Genomic DNA, 17,568 nt, shown 5'->3' with positions numbered 1-17,568 from the left:
TGGTATGGCCGTCTGCACAGCAGCTCTCCTGTTTCAAATGGGTTGGTAGTATTGAAAAAACATCTGAACAGAGAGACAGACCCTGCACCACCATCTACTCCATCCCCAGGGCAGTTGGCGCACAGACATTCATGCCTGATGGTTGAATGTTCTGTCAACAGGCAAGTTTGAAGTCCATCTCTGAGCAGAACTACATCAGTGCATACCTTCCAGCTGTTACAGCAGCCGAGAAGCTCTGCTTTGAGTCCAGTGAATTCTCTGAAGCAAAATGAAGCTGAGAAGCCTTTCGCTCACTCTCTCTCACAGGACGGTCATCTAAAGACAAAATTTATAAGAACTATAGAAAACAGCAAGGGCAGGTGATTGCCATGTTTTTCATGAGAGTTGTCATGCCCAGTTCCCCTACTCTGGAGCTCACAAGACAGGAAGACTTTGGTGCCAGGGCTGACTCAACCATAAGCTCTCATCAGCAAATGGCATGTATCAACCTGGAATTATGAGCTCTGGTGGCTATACTTGGCTTCCCAACAATGCCAAGTGCAATGCCAAGAGGCTAGCCTATACCCTCCAAGCTCACTGTCCATGAGCTGCTTCTGGAACAGGCTAATGCCCGCTGCAAAAGTAGGACACATATGAAGTGCACGTACATTTAAGATGCTTTTTAAATGTTTATTAAATATGTGCATGCCAGACACTGGATGTTTCTTGTCACATAAGAGAAAAAATCTGCACAGATGAGTCTACAACACACTGAGTGGGACTGAGAATCCCAAATGTTCCCACTAGAGATCTGAGGCCTCAGAAGGCTTTGACCAAGAGTTCCTGGAACCTCTTATGTAAATACCTGAGGATGAGGCCCTCAGTCACTCCTGGAACTCTCCCATTTTATAGTAGCATTCTAGTTGCACATGTGGAGAAGTTCCCATGCCAGCTCCTAAATGGTATTTACTTTGGCACAAAATTATAGAAAATAGTAAAGAGTGAGAAAAACCCACAATGTTGTAAAGTTTCACGTGTCTTCTCTAGCAGAACATGTCTACACTGAGCTATTTTCCAGTCGGAGGCAGTAAATCCTGGACTCCTCCACCAGAATGCAAATGCAAAACTTCCAGAGCCTTCCAAATTCCTACCTACAATAGGTACCAAGGACCAAGCCCCTCTCCAGGCCCTGTATAGAATCAAAGTTCCCCCTCTAGCACCTGTTGATTCAGGGCCTTTGGACAGGGTTTTCCCAGTGATTCTAATATCACTAACATCCCTTTGCTGTGTACGAACCTCTTACATTTTTTCTCCGTATAAACTCTATGATTCTGAATCTAAACTTTTTTGGCAAGGGGAAGGCAGTGATTAAAAACTGAAGAATCTCAAGATTACTCATAGATATCCCAAGTATGTTTTAGCTAAACAATGTGCTCTGGGCACCTAGTCCATCAGCTCAGCACTTGTGGTCTAACAGTGTTCACGCCCCCAGGAGAACACACCTATGCTTTCGTGGGGTTGAAACAGTTCTGTCAGCACTCACAATGTGCTGCAGCTGGGCTCTGTGGGACAAGACACAGAAGATGCAGGCACTCAGCACCCTCTAGCCTTTGACCAACAACTGTACTGAGGCTAGAGACACATGGTCACCACTTCAGGGGCAACAGACTACCAGCCACAAACGAGACAGTTCTGCCCACCACTGCTACTGGCCCATTCTGCCCTAGGAGCTGAGCTCTTGGGAAATGAAACCTGTTGGGCTAGAGGCTAGCTCGTTTACTCAGGACTATTATGTCAGGTCCTCAAATTACCTTTAGAGGATTGAAGAAAATAGTTCCAACTGAGTTACTAAAAAGGTGACTTCTGGCAATAACCAAACTACAGCTGACCAGAGAAAGAACTGTTTTGCAAGGACTAATTCATCCCCACTAATTTACTGTTACAGAAGGATGAAACAAAAGCAACATGTTCTTTCATGCTGCTAAATTCTTCTGCTATCTCTAGAAACATCTTCAAGATGCAGAGAAAGGGAGTTTAAGGTATCTGAATTCCATTTACACATGAAAGATAAGTTCATAATCAAAACGTTCTAGTCCTTGGTGCTAAGACACGACAGACTGTATGGATGAGTTCAATCTGATGCTCACTCATGAAAGCTCTTGACTTACTAATAATAATCCCACAGAACAGGTCTTACACAGTGTCCATCTCCCAGGGCTGAGGAACGGTTGTGCAAGGCTGGCATGAAGACTATCTACGGGAAGACTGACTGACAGACCATGTCTCTCCAACATTTATGTACTGGGTATAAAAGTGAGGCTGATTCAGATCTGGCCAACGCCTGCCTGTCTACATACAAGGGTCAGGCAGACACTCAAGTCACATCAGTCTCTTTTTGCTCTTGTTAACTAAAAAACAGCATCTATTTTTTTAATTATGTCTAATTTATGAATATATTTATGTGTATGAGTGTGGGTGCACATATACCATTGCAAAGAACAGAATTAAATCAGGCCATCAACTTGGCAGCAAGTATCTTCACTCATTTTACCCACCAACCCAAAAATTGGCATCTACACTTTTTCCAAAAGACTTTGAATGGCATCTTTGCTTGCAGGCAAAGTGGTCTATTTTTCTAATATTTCTAGTAGACCTTCAGGGGTTCTATTACTTTAATGACCTCTGGGCTCAGAAGGGGAAGGTTTCCAATGATCACTATGACAAGAGGTCTGACCCCAATAACAACAGAAAGGTCAGGAAATGTTTACAAGCTCCTTGTCCTACAAGAAACTACCCTGGGAACTTAAAGGTATTAACTAAAGAATGACCGTAAACTTGGCATTTTGCTGTTGTTGTTGTTGGTAGTGTTATGTGTGTGTATATGTGCTGTATGAGTACGTGTGTTTGTTAGTGCATGTGCATGTATGTGTGCATGTGGGGGTCATATGTAAACTGCTGTGGGTGTCTTTTCTCAAATGCTAGCCATCTTGTGTTTGAGGTAAGGTCTCTTAGTAGGCCTGGAACTTGGTGATTAGCCTGGGCTGGCTAGCTAGAAAGACCAACCCAGTGAAGATGAAGGATACTTCAGAGCCAACAGGGATTTAGACCACCAATGCAAAAAACCAGCTTCAGCTTCCATCAGGGAACAACAGGAGCACAAAAATGACTCCACTATATGACGGTGTGAGCACAGTGGCTCTTCCACCTACCCAGCTGTCGGAGCTTAGGGAGCATGTGCACAACAAAGAGGCGATAGTCAGACTCATTTTTCACGACAGGGTTAAGCCGGAAGTCCACATCCTGGAGCTCCGTTAGGGAGTGGAGCTTAAATACTTCTGCTAATGAAGAAATACAGTTGTAGTAGAGATTGAGACTCTCCAAGAAGACCAGATGCTGAATGCCCTGTTAATGAGAAAATACCTCAAGTAGTGCATCATGAAAAATAAGATAATGGTAGGAGCCAATCAATTTAAACATACTTATAGTGAACATATACATTACCAGAAAAAACTAACAATGCAACATGTTCTCATTTGTGAAGTTCTATGTTCCATATAGGACAGCAACTACACGGGTATCTAAATACAGGTTTGTGAGTCTCAACAGTAATAAGCACAGCAACTCTCTCTCGAGGGCCAGTATGAATCAAGCTATATAACTTACACAATTTCATTTACTCTGCACACACTCAGATCAGGAGGCTAAAGTTTGGGATTTGAGAGAGGAGCCAACCCTTGGTTTTAGCCAAAGCTGGAGCCTGTACCTAAGTCAAGAATGGTCCCTACTAAGTAATATTTTCCCAGGCAGTGATATAGTATGTTCCTTTCAAGGCAAGGCCCTCCTCCCTGAATTGAGACCTAAGGAGTATTTATACAAACTTTGGGGAACTCATTATTTTGTCATCATGACTGGGTCGAGATACACACTGCCAGGCCATGAGTAGATGAAGTACAGGAAGAGGAAACACAGCAGACGGAAGGATGAGGAAGGATGGGCATGCACACTTTAGTCCTTAGGATCTTGTTTCATTCAATTTAAAGATAATTCACCTTCTTTACAAAGTTCATTACTTTGGTATTTGGAGTAGGTTAAAGATATGATGGGATGGGTGAGACACAGCTTTAGACAACATAACACTTTAGACAATACAACACTTAATGTTATATTCTAAATGTACAGTTTATAAGCATTCTTTGTGCAGCTTCAAAACATGTTGCATTTTTTAACCATTCAAATATGCTCCTCTGATACTGATAGTGATAAATTTTAACAAGCCTAAAACGCACCTCAAGACTAACTAAGGAGTTACGTGAGAGATCCAAGGATTTTAGAGATGTCAAACGCATCAGAGAGTTCCCCAGGTGAGTAATCTTCTCTTGGTATGTTCCAGGAATAGATAAAGATCGAAGCTCAGCTAAGAATAGAAAATTGTAAGATTTTAATTCTTTTTAAAATTGAAAATAGTATAATAGAAATTCAATTGGGGGGATTATTTTAGAAGTTTTTAGAAACAGCAGACACTGACACTCTGCTTGACCAAAGTGTAATTAGGCTTACAGTCTACCCTAGGCCCACCAGTGCACTTCTTCCCTGCCTTCACCTTGACCCCTCATACTACCACTTATCCTTCATTATCCCCCAGTGCCAGAAGGTTCTCCTCCCTCCTTTCCTCTTAGCAATGTTTCATCTATGGACTCTTACTTGTCAGCTAAAACATTTACATGCCCGTATCATACCAGGAACAGAATCTTCTTCCCTCACTACAACAGGGCCTGTGCCCATCTCAACAGCCTTGAATAGAGTCTTCATTAATGTTCTTGATTTTTTGTTTGTTTTGGAGACAAATCTAGGCAGCCAAGCATGGCCCTGAATGCTAGGTCTTCTTGCCTTAGACTCCCGAGGACCAGGATCACAGGTGTGCACCACCACTTCTTAGGGCTACATAGAGAGACCTTGTCTCCAAAAGAACCAAGGAACGAATAAACAAATAATAAAAAAAATGGAGAAAGTAGGCTGACATTAATCACTGTCTGCTTCCTAACTGCAAATGCAATGTGAACGGCCACCTTACACCCTAGTCACTATGCCTTTCTTGCCTGGACTTTTATCTCCTCCAATTGAGAGTCAAAATAAACCTTTTCTCTCTAAAGTTGCTTCTTGTCAGGTATTTCATACAGGAAATGAGAAAACCAACTACTATACCCTCTTAGTAAGTAACAAGATCACTAGACAGAAATCCTCCAACTGAACGGAACACTATCAGCCAAGATCAACCTGACATTCGCTAGCATTCCAGCCAACAACACACTTTTCAAGGGAACTGGGAATACTCTCGCACAGAAACAACGCTGGGTCATTACACACTCTGCAGATTTAAGAAAACTAAAATCATATGCAGTAGGTTTTCTGACCATATTAGAATCACACTACAATCAACAATTGAAAACGAGAAAACCTGCAAACATGAGATATTCTTAAAACAAATTTCTAAAGTACGTATAAGAAAGAGAGTAATTCTTAAGCAATTCAAAGGTCTAAGAAGATATCCAAAGGGATATTTTAAAACCATATTGAAATCAATGAAAATTAGAGCCAGTCGCGGTGGCAACTGCCTGTAATTCTACACACTATCAATCACACACGTACACACCATCACACACATACACACTATCATAGATATACACACTATCACACATATACACACTATCAATCACACATGTACACACTATCACACATGTACACACTATCACACACATACACACACCATCACAGATATACACACTATCAATCACACATATACACACTATCACAGATATACACATTATCAATCAGACATATACACACTATCAATCACACATATACACACTATCACAGATATACACACCATCACAGATATACACACTATCAATCACACGTACACACACAGGCCCGGTCCCCAGGCTCTCAGGGACAGCCTCGCCCTCTCCCACAACCCGCCCCCCACCACCCGGCCGAGACCGTTCCCGGCGAAGCGGCGTGCGCACTGAGGCCGACTTAGCAGACCAGGCAGCCCTCCCGGGGGACACCCTGAGCCCCAGGAGTCGTCCCCACACGCACCCAGGTCCCGGTGGGGACCCAGGCCGCTGCGCTCCCGGACGGTCTCCTCGCACAAGACCAACCGCTGTCCTGGCGCCATAGCTTCAAACTCGACGCCCGCGCGCTGCGCCTGCGCAGTACGGTGAAGTGGCCGGCCAGGCCCAACGCTGCAAGGGGCGGGCCCAGCCAGGAAGGGGGCGGAGCATGAGCTGCGTCTAAAGCTGTGTCTGAGCGGTTTCACCCACGCTAGCCCACCCCACCGGCTCTGTGCAACCTCGCTCTGCTCTGGGCCCTCCCCCAGACAGCCCCATTGGGCGCAGTATGGCCTGTGGTAGCAGGTGCTAGTGACCCGGCCATTCGCGTCCACTCCCACTTCCGTTCACCTTCTCTCTACCGCTTCTGGAGCCTTCGCTTCTGAGGTTCCCTCCTGCACGGACCTTGGGATGCTCCTCCTGCCTCTCACTAGGACCCTTCACAGAGAGGCTTCCATAGGCTCTCACCCTGTAGTTGGAGAGATAGGCTGGGTGCAGAAGTTTCAGTGTTCCCCTGCCTAGAACACACTGGAAGTCTCTTCGTCAAACCCGGGGTCTACTGAGTAGAACTTTGTTCATCTAGTTGTCTTCCAGGCATCAGCAAGCTCTTTCCATATTCTTCGTACAGAAAGGAAGCAGGGAGACAGGTCCCCAATAGCAGACCTGACCAGGCCTGATCCTGCATTCCAAGCCTGAGGAAGGAGCATATGTTGTTGAAGCCCATAGCATCTCACAACAGCATGTACTGCCTGAGAGGCCATGAAATTGCTCACATGGCAAATGTCACCTCGTAAGACAGAAGAAAAGCTGCCCAGGAATCTTGGGATTTGCTCTGGGTTATTATTAGGCTGGCCCAGGTGCAGTCCTTGTAGAAGTCAAAAGCCACTACCAAGATGAGCCAGTGGAGGCTGAAGCTGAGACTGAGGTGGGGTAGCCCTAGTGGGGTCATAGGAGCTTGACAAAACAGGAAAGACCCTCCCTGGTGCTGCAAGGAGAGCCCAGTTTTTTACAGACCTCTGTGTGGGACTTGTGGCCCCTAGGATTGTGAGAAAAGAAGTCTGTGTTGTTTCAAAGGAGCAAGTCTCTAGTAAAGCAGCCACAGAAACAACCCTTCACACATTTGTTAACCTCAATCACAGAGTGTCTAAAGACTCCTGTGTTTGGGATTGAGCACCACAGTGAGACCATGTGAGCCATGTATCTGAGGCATATTCAGGTCATGAGACAAAAGAAGACTTTCAAAGGTAAAGTAAAAAGCCTGCATACATTGTTCTGACCCTGTTCGGCTCTCATGACCAGAAACCAGGATGTCAATAACCCCAAAGTGGGCAGGCAGTACTGGCAGAAGCTTCCCATGTGAGGCTGAGGTAGTTTCTGCCTGGCTCTGGCTCTGACAGAGTCTTAATTCATAGCTATTGCTATTCAGGCACAAGAGCATGAGATTTCCCTTCTTCACAACCTCTGGAGGCTTTCAGTGTACTTTGGTTAATTTTGATACAAACAACTCCATTTGATTATGACAACTTATATACATACCAAATCCAAAAAATGTACCAAGACAATAGAATATAGAAGACAGCTTGGTGAGGCCCTAATAGATAAAGTTGTTCACAGGTGTTCACTGTCTTTTTAGAAACGCCAAAGAGGCCTGGTCAGGTCTCATTGCCGCTGTGCAGAGTTCTCACCCACATTTCCAGGATATAACATCCCTGAGCCTACATGTGGGGAGACAAAAGATGGTTCCAAAGTCCTAGTCCTCTCTCACGTTCAGAAGCTATACCCGAGCAGGGCTCATATCATACTCCGTGCCCAGCTGGCTTCTGCAGTAGCACACAGTGGCACCTGCCTCTGCCCCTCCCCACAGGAGCATCTAAGGTTGATAAGGATCCAGACAATTCATAAGAGGCACCAAACCTACCAGATATTCTTCAAGTTGAGAACCTTTTTCCTGAGATCACCTGAGGCACAGCAGCCTGAAACTTCAGCTGTTTGGGACAGGAGCGTTGTAAGTGCTATCTAAGTTAAGAGCCCATCTTACAAAAGAACCAGGGACCTTCCTGGCTCTGATCCCACACCGGTGCAGAGAAAGCCAAGCTTTCATCTCTTAGACACAGGGATCTCTGGGAGGGCCTAGACCCTTATCAGCCTGCTCTTTCTGTTGGTCCACGCTTGTGCTATTTCTCACTCCTGTAGTACTATCTCCTAAAGGAAAGACTGAGCTGTCTTCTGGGGACTCTGCTATTTCACTGTTCTCTGTACTTGGCCTCAGATTTCCAGAACTCAGTCCGTGCAGATTTTTTTTGTCTTGTTTTATTTTGTTTTGTTTTTTAATCTTAGGTCCCTTTTGGTATCAAGGATCAGGAAGCACATCCTTTAAAAACCAATTAGCCATACACTTTTGCTGGTTAAATACATGTTTTACTTTGGACTCAATTGATTTTTCAGATATATGAAACAATGGGCCTGACTCACCTATTTGAACTCACAACCTCTTTCCTGCCCAAGACCTTTGAAGTCCTAAGTCACCCACACCTGGTCCACCAGCAGGGCCAGCAGGTACACACCTGAATTCCCAGCAACTTCAAGGGTGTGTTTAGCAACTGGCTCTTGATCTGCCGACATGACTGATGTCTTAGAATCCCAAGGTGGGATGCACAGTGTGACATGAAGCCACAAGGAAAAAGGAAAGGCATGCAATGCAGGATGGGCTGGAAGATCCACCTAGCAGAGGACCATTGTGTGAGTGGTGGAGGTGAGTGCTGGGGAGCTCCATCACAGGAGGGCTCATCCTTGCCAATTTCCCCACCCAGTTTCAGGTCCTGATGCAGCCTCAACCTCTGACCCTTGGCCTTGTTCCCTGACTGCTATCTTTCTTGGCTTCCTGTGTTCTGGGAAGGCGGGTGTACTGGGTCAGAGCCCAATAACTTTGCTGGCTTACTCCTAAAGAAGGGCTTCATCCCTTTGCTCTCAATTGTCTTGTTGCAAACCTCCAGGCTCTAGGTCCTATTCTAGGATGTGAAGTGTGCAAAGCCCTTGAAGAAGAGCAAATGGCAGGAAGGGATCACAGACCTCAAAAAGCTCAGGTCAGAATGAAGCTGAATGAGGTAGGGTTATATAGGCTGACCAGGAGGGTGCCCCGGACTTGGGAAAGCCACCCAGCAAAGAAGAACTCAGGCAACATGGTGGCCCTTGCCACACAGACTGGGGATGGGGATATGTACCTATCTTACTTGTAGTAGATGCTACCGTCACTGACCATTGCCAGTGAGGATTCAGACTCCACTCTTTTTATCTCGTGTTTCTTCTTGGGACTATTTTTCGGCTGGTCTCTATTAGACCCATTTCTTTATCTAATCTCTCACTGCATTTGGTCTTTCTCTACTTCTGTGCCAACCTGCAGTTACTAAATCAAATGCCAGCTATGTCACTTACTTAGTTTTATTTTGCTTTTCAAGACGAATATCACATTATTCATCATTTAATGCCTTAAATGACTAGTCTCCTAGGGATTTGAAGAAAAAATAAAGATTCAAAGTGGAACTTCAAGGAAGTAGAACAGACTACTAATCAAAACTTGTGATCAAGTGTTTTTCAAAGGTCATATATTAACTGCACTTGAGTAAGAACCTCATTTTCTGGTTCTTCACGTGAACCATAGAGTCATGAGCTGGTTTCTCTTTGGGGTGAGCCGTCACTGTCTCCTGTACACGGTTCCCTTTCTTTCCTTTCACTGAGCGCTCTCCTGGGCACACAGTAGCATCGCATTGTTGCTTCAGAGGTTTTTCCTTTGTGGCTAACAATGCTGAGTATCTTTTCATGTTCTTTGGTGAACATATTTTAATTCTTCCATGAACACTGGGTCGTGATCCCTATGTGCTCCCTGCCTTTGAATAAAATAGAGATGGGTTTCTGTGTGTCAACACTGGGCTTTGGGACCTTGCCTAACTAGTTCTAGCAGGGCTTGTCTTATTGCTAATTCTTTGGAATTACACACGTAAACAGCGATGCCTTCAGCAGACAAATGGTTTCATTTCCTCCTTTGCAGCCCGTGAGCCTTGGCACCTCTTGTTTTGTGACACTAGCTGGGATTATTTCTGGTGTTTGCAATGTGTGATAACAGTAGACCTCCTTGTGACCTTGGCTCCAGGGGAAAGAGCTTAGTTTCTACCACAGTGAAGGGCAGCGTTGGCTGTAAGTTTTCCAATTGATTTGCTTCACCAAGTTAAAGAAGATCCTTCCATTTCTCAGTTTGTTGAGTGTTAGGTAGGGTTGAAAATGGAATCTTTTCTTTCTTTTTCCCTTCTTCCTCTATCCCCACTCCTCATTCTTTCTCTGCCCCAACTTCCTTTTTCTGGTCAATAGGTTAAAGGCTTATTCAATTTTATTTATCTACACAAAACAAAATATTTTCATCTAGGCAATGGTGGAACATGCTCAGGAGGCAGATGCAGGTGGATCTCTGAGTTTGAGACTGGCTTGGTCTACAAAGTGAGTTCCAGACAGCCAGGGCTACATAAACAAAACAGCTTTTCATTTCCTTGATTTTCTTTACTGTCTTTGCTTTCAATTCCATTGATTTCACTTATGTTTATTATTTCTTTCCTTTTACTTGATGTGAGCTTCATTTTTTCCTAAAAGTAATTTAAGATGGAAACTTAGACTGTTCTTTCCAGCTTTCTTCTTCCAATATAAACATTTTAACTCTAAATTTATTCACTAGTTAATTATTGCTAATAGAACCAATTAGTCTTGTGAATTTCCCTTTAAGCACTGTTTAATTTGGATATGTTATATTTTTATGTTCATCCCAGAAAATTACTTTATTCTTCTTTGAACCTGACTATTTAGAATAATATTCAATTTCTGCATATTTGGGGGTTTATCCAAGGAGTTACTAATTTCCAGTTTCCTTCTATGTCAGGGTATGCAGTGTGACTAAAGGCAGATTCTATCAAGGCAAAAAGCCCCTGGTAAACGTGAATTGGTCTCCAGTGGAGAGATCCATAAAACCAAGTATGTCTTGTTGTACTCAGCACTGCTCACACTTGATATATCCTTCTGATCTGTGTGAGATTATTGAGGCAAATGGGAAGGACCAGCATCGCCACACCTAAGTCTGAGCGCCAGTACTGCTATATTTAGAGGTGGACTCTGAAGAGGCAGTGGGTGTTACAGGAGTGTTAGAGGGTGGACCCTGACCTGCTAAGACAAGGATCTTCACAAGAGGAACAGTGGGCACTAAGCCATGAGAACGAAGCAGAGGCTATAGGTATGGATAGAATCTAGAGTGTAAGGGAGGCCTCATGATCTCCAGCTCTGCACTGTCTTGACTTTAAGCTTCTGGGCTCTAGAACTGTGAGAAGTTAATTTAGCCTGTTCGAAGGCACTGCTTATGGGTATTTCTGGATGTAGGGCTGAAATGACCCTGGAAGAACCTAAGGCCTCTAATACTAATATAACTGTTTCCCTTCAGTCCAGATGATACTTTATAGCCTTCTTGTTAGCCATAACCACATTCTATGGTGTCATCCTGGTAAACTGGTCTGTGGTGCCTCTCATGACCTGGACCCTTGGCTGCTCTAACATCTGTTTTGTTACTCCAGTGTTTATGGCATGTATTTGATTGATGTAGAATTTTTTTAAATTTTTGTTAGTTTTAATGTCCCTAGAATTTACATGTAACGTAGGTTCAATATTGGAACATTGCTTTCAAACATATATATATTCTAAAGACTCACGTACATGGTGCCTACAAGTAGACCCTTTTAAATATAATGATTTGGGCTGTTTAAGGATAATGGGAAAGACACACTAGACAAACTCCAATAAAATAGAAACTCCAGACAGATATGTGAATGTTAGACAAAACTGACTTCAAAGCAATGAACAAGCAGAGGGGACATGCCATGCGTTCCCTGGAAATATGTCCAAGAGTCTTAGTGGGTGCCTAGGGCTTCAGCTAGTACTAACATATCATGTTTCATACAAAGTTCTTTCCTCTGTGTGTGTGTGTCGAGGCTTAATGTATATATCAGACACAGGGAGAGATTAACAGCAATAGATGAGTAATCATGACCATACGTTGTAACATACTTTACGTGGATGACCTGAGGACCTCCCTGTGTGGTACTGACCTATGGTTACTCCTGGGGTACTGCGGCAGGTTGCGGAACCCATGTGATGAGACAGTGAAGCAAGCTGCTGAGATAATCCTCATTGATCACTGGGAAGCTGCCCTGAGTAGCCACATGAGTTGTAGGCTGTCCAACTCTGTGCTTCCATCCTTGGAAAAGAATCAAGCCTTTGTACAGCTTGTTCTTGCTACAAACACTGATGCCTATTAATTAGAGAGTCGTTGTCTCAGTTGGCAGATGATTAACTGTCATGGCATAGCTATGTATTCAAGTAACCCTCAGAGAAGAGTGCAATTTAAAAATTATTTCTGAAAAATTTCTTTTACTATTTTTATGCCACACTTGACTTTGGGTTAGGCTGTGGAAGATGAAGTCATGAATGAGGAATGACTGCCATTTTCAAGGTCTAGAAACACATTAGACATCTAATCAGTATTTACTCAGAGCAAAGCAAATCCACCTAACACTGTTCTGTTTACAGGAACCACATAGGTATGTGGTCATCTGTCATCACATCAGGGCTAGACTTTGGAACCATTTACGGTATCAGATCTGGTGGGTGTCATCTGAGATACAGCCGTGGAAGGCTGTGGTGATATCCCGAATGCTTTCTTGGATTGCCAGTACTGGTGACCTCAGGAGAGTTTTCATTGTCTCTGTGAGCCTTATGAACATGACCTGGAAAAGATACACCTTTCAGTGTTCCACCACCCTACCCAGAGCTGACACAACCACATAAAAACTATCACAGAACCAGCCCTTCTTGTCCCTCTCAGATTCTTTATAAAACTTTGTAAAGCCTTGTGCCTGTTTTAAGCTGCCAAGCTCCCAGAGGTTTGTTTATTTGCAATATTGGATGACTTAGGTGAGATGAGTTGGTAGTTTGAGTTCTGTGGATGATTGACATATTCCCTTTCATGTGAGTTATAGTTCAGGAGTTTTAGGTCTCCAGGGTTAACAGCATCTAATTGTGTTACTTCAAGTTCAATCCAGTGAAGCAAGGAAGTTGAGCAAGATCTTAAGTGAAGCTGAGGATCACCTGTAGTGATAGGAGCGGCGGGGCTGCGTCCCCAGCACCCCGGCCGTCTGGCTAGCTTATGCCCCGAAATAACAACACACAAACTGTATTCTTTAAAACACTGCTTGGCCCATTAACTCTAGCCCTTCCAGGCTAATTCTCATATCCGATCAACCCATCTCTAATAATCTGTGTAGCATCAGTCTTACCGGGAAAGATTCAGCATGTCTGACCTGGCGGCTTGCTCCATTGTGTCTGCCTCTGAGAGGAGCTGCATGGTTTCTCTGAGCTCACTTCCTCTTCCTCCCAGCATTCTGTTCTGTTTACTCCTCCCACTTATGTTTTAACCTATGAGGGCCAGCCAAGCAGTTTCTTTATTTTTTTTAACCAATGACCTTCCTCCATCAATCACCCACTCACCTGGGAGTCTAGATAGCAACAGCCTGCTAAGCCTGGGGTTTCTGAAATTACCTCCCAGATAATACAGAATTTACCTTCTCACCAGGTGGTGGAGACCTGAGCTGTAGGACACAAGAAGAAGCTGTGACATACTACTGTGCAAGAGCTGGGTGTCAAGAATAAAGACACTCTTGTGCTTCACCACAGTCCTGAGGGGAACTGGCTATCCCTTCTTGATCCCATGATACTCTAGCAAGCTGCCTATGACATTTGATGGACTTAGGGATAGGATCTCGCTCTGGCTTCCTATTGACTCTCTGGTCCTTGAGTTCTCTGCTGAATGAATTCAGACAAGACTCAGAGTGTGGTGTAGAAGAAAGGCGATTTATTTATTTGTTTATTTGTCTATCTATCTATCTATCTATCTATCTATCTATCTATCTATCTATCTATCTAATCTACCTATCTACCTATCATCTATCTATCTTTGTTTTTTCCAGACAGGATTTCTTTGTAGTTTTGGAGCCTGTCCTAGAACTATCTTGTAGACCAGGTTGGCTTCAAACACACAGAGATCTACCTGCCTCTGCCTCCTGAATGTTGGGATTAAAGGTGTGTACCACCATGGCCTGGCCAAAGAAAGGCAATTTGTTATAGAACAAAAGGAGGCACTCTCAAGAATGACAGTGAGCAATAAACTAAGGGGCATTATGCTAGCATGTGTATTTAGATAGACTTTGTACTATTTTCTTTCTTTTCGTTTTTCTCTCATATATTACATCTCAACTTCAGTTTTCCCTCCCTCTTCCCCTCTCAGTACCCCCATCCCCAATCCCTTCTCCCCAAGATCCACTCTTCCTCCTATCTCTTCAGAAAAGGGCAGGCCTCCCAGGGATATCACCAAACATGACATGTCAAGTTATGATAAAACTAGACACATCCCCTCATATGAAGGCTGGACTCAGTAGAAAGAAAAGGGTCCCAAAAGCAGGCAAAAGAATTATAGACAGTGTCTGCTCCCACTGTTAGTAGTAGTATAGGAACTCTAAGATACATAACCATAACATATACAGAGAATATAGGTCAGACCCATACAGGATATAATCTGATTGTCGGTTCAGTTTCTGTGAGTCCTTATAGGCCCTGGTTAGTTGATTCCGTGGGCTGTTTTCTTGTGATTCCTTGACCTGTCTCCTACAATCCTTCCTCTCCCTCTTCTGCAGGATTTGCTATGGACCCCTGCACCTATTCATCAGTTGCTAGATGAAGTCTCTCTGATGACAGTTATGCTGGAGATTGATCTGGTTCTATGAGATGACTACTTCAGGTTTCATAGCTACCATTACTAGTTTTCACTAGGGTCACCCTCATGGATTCCCAGGGGTTTCCATTGCGTTAGGTTTCTACCTCACCCTGAAATGCCCCCCCCCCATTTCAGGGATCTCAGAGATCTGCCTGCCTCTGCCTCCCAAGAGCTGGGATTAAAGGCATGTGCAACCAAGTCCAGCCCAGTATGCTCCTAGTAGAGAGGGATCTTAGAAAATACAATATGAGTTCCGGATGTGGCTTGCTGTATCTGCCTATCCCAGGTCAGAAGCGGGGAACACATTCATGTGCATACTCCGGCAACACATGGTTATTTACATCTAGAATTTGTTCCCACCTATCCTGACTCATTTTGGATGTAACATGGGTATTTCCAACTCCAGTATGAATCACTTTAACATCACTGTTTCTCTTGCAAATTGGACTTCTCTGCCAATAAGATACTGCTATCCTCAGCACAGGTCCCACTTCATCAGGCTCTGGGGATGACCATGCTTCTATTTCTCATGGGTCACATGACAGGTCATGTGCTCTTTCTGCCCCCTCTCCTGGCATACTTTGACTTGCCTGTGCAGGGCACACGACTAGGAACCACGTGAGCAGAGATCTTACACTGCTGTAAGGTTACTACCTCATCTTGGAGAGTCAGTGGCACCAAGAACCAGTTGACTTGAGGGTCCCAAACAGGACGAGGAGTGACGGAGCCTGGAAAGAGCAAATGCCCTGGGAATTTCTCAGAAATCTAAGGAGTGCTCTATGGACACCCTTTGCTATAACGCCCATAGGCTGGACAGTGGTGTTAGCCTGAATTGGGTGTTATCTGAAGTTTCTCTTGTCTCATGTGGTGCTCCTATCAGGGGCCAAAACCCTCGATAAAGAGCCAATTAAACCCTGCTTCTTTATCCGCTGTTATTTTATGTGACAGCAGTAACTAATCTCTGTAGACAGGTGGCCTTTTGTCTCCCAGGACAGGGAAGTGGGCAAAGGCTTTGAACTCCTGCCTGGAGGAAGTGGCCTGCTGCTTTGTAGGGAGATGTCTTGAGATGGCAGGAGACATGGGCTGCCTAGAACAAGGCTGGGCCTGTGGTCAGTAAAGGGGAGGGTCTGGGCAGAGGAGGGGGAGCCAGCTGTGCCTGTGATAGCTATAGAGAAGCTGGTTATGTGCCCTTCCAGATCAGGATTGCCTGTTGAGAAGCTCAGGTAAAAACTCAGCCTGAGGAGCATACTCCCCGACATGTGGACGTGTACCCTTGTTCTGGTGGCCTGGTTGGTGGGTAGTGCTTACTCCCAGCCTCTCTCTGGCCCAGGCCTGGGTCCAGAGCATCTCCATCCTTGGAACAGCAGTGGGTACTCAGTGATCAGTCTACAGTGGCTCTCTGTGCGGGCTCCCTTCCTCACCACTGTATGGACCTTGGTGGCTCTTTCCTCTGTTTTAGGTAAGCAGCAGCATCAGCTTAAGGTTTTTGTTCTATGTTCATTAACAGAGATTTTTCTATTTCATGTCCTACTTACCAGGCTTCATCATTAATCTAGTAACTTTACTCTTTCCATACAAGAATGGGTCTCCAAAGCCCTGGTATACATCTATTGGCCCTAGTCACTCAGTGATCTTCTCAAGAGATCCAGAGACCCTCTGGGCTCTCAGTCTACCCAGTCTCTCAGCTGGTCAGGAATAAAGGAGGCTGCACTTTGAAGCCTGTGGGATTTTGAGGGGACAGTGAAGTGAAATGTGTTCTGAATACATCGGGTTGAGTAGCCCCTGAGTACATACAGATGTTGTATAGCAATGGGGAGGGGCCCTGTGCCTGGCTGCTGTCCATCTGTGTACAAGCTGCACAGAGAGTGACATGTCCCTTACATGTGGTCAGCTGTCCCATCTGAGTGCTCGGTATCTTCCTTAGATCTGATGCTGTCTATGAAGTGAGATTGAGGTTTAATTGGTACATTGACTGTACAGAACTGATAACTCATCTCGAAGGCAGAATCTGATCTGTGCTGTTAAATCCAATTAAATGAGAGCTGACCACTACTTGGAAATGATCACATTAAGATGAAGAAAACAGGGTATTGGGGCAAGAATCTGGCCTTTTTTAGGAGTATTCACTGAGCTGGAACTCTTCTTGGCAGTCGGTGCTGGTCACATCTTGTTGGCAGCTGATTAAAGGGCCAGTACAGCCCCACTCAGCCATGAGGGTCCATCAGCACAGAGTAAAGAGTACGTGAAGAAATGGCGTGTGGAGTGGAAGCCTGACCCCTGAAGCCTGACTGAGGCCATAGCTCAACAGAAAAGTCATTCCCATGACTGGAGCAGGCTTTCTCCACTTCCCAGGGCCACAGGCACCATCTCACACTCCTCCCCTGTGCCAAGTTCTCACAACCCTCCTATAGTTTCCGTGTACCGATGTCTCATGATCTTCTCAGGCTTCCTGTGTCAGGTCTTATGCCTTTCCCAGGGTCTCTGTATGTCAAATGTTCACAACCATTTTTTAATTTTGAAAAAAAAACTTATTTTTTTCTCATTTTACATGCCAAATCTAGTTCCACTCCCTCTCCTTCTCCTGCTCCCTCCACTTTTCCCCCATCCCACCCCATCCACTCCTCAGAG

At 44.6% G+C, this 17,568-nt stretch overlaps 1 protein-coding gene across 6 annotated transcripts in view; it reads right to left on the bottom strand.

Moving 5' to 3' along the window:
* The window catches only part of Cep72 (centrosomal protein 72), a 32,447-nt gene extending 18,981 nt beyond the window's left edge, over positions 1-13,466 (bottom strand). Inside the window, exons 1-5 of one of the 6 annotated variants that reach the window (XM_050145803.1) lie at positions 8,005-8,132; positions 6,555-6,778; positions 4,266-4,393; positions 3,189-3,381; positions 207-315 (exon numbers count right to left, since the gene is read on the bottom strand). In XM_050145803.1, the coding sequence (XP_050001760.1) occupies positions 207-315; positions 3,189-3,381; positions 4,266-4,325 (362 nt within the window). In that variant the 5' untranslated portion in view covers positions 4,326-4,393; positions 6,555-6,778; positions 8,005-8,132. Of the gene's footprint in view, positions 1-206; positions 316-3,188; positions 3,382-4,265; positions 4,395-6,075; positions 6,173-6,554; positions 6,779-8,004; positions 8,153-13,447 lie in introns of those variants that run through there. The other 5 variants (XM_050145804.1, XM_050145802.1, XM_050145801.1 and 2 more) reach the window with 5 other exon arrangements.
* Positions 13,467-17,568: the final 4,102 nt, after the last annotated feature.

This window comes from Alexandromys fortis, unplaced genomic scaffold, assembly GCF_014885135.2.
Source record: "Alexandromys fortis isolate MF-2015 unplaced genomic scaffold, M_Fortis_MF-2015_v1.1 scaffold_50, whole genome shotgun sequence".
In the NCBI taxonomy this organism is placed as follows: Eukaryota; Metazoa; Chordata; class Mammalia; order Rodentia; family Cricetidae; genus Alexandromys; species Alexandromys fortis.
Note: the sequence above shows the minus strand (reverse complement) of the source record. Positions and strands in the feature narration are given on the sequence as shown.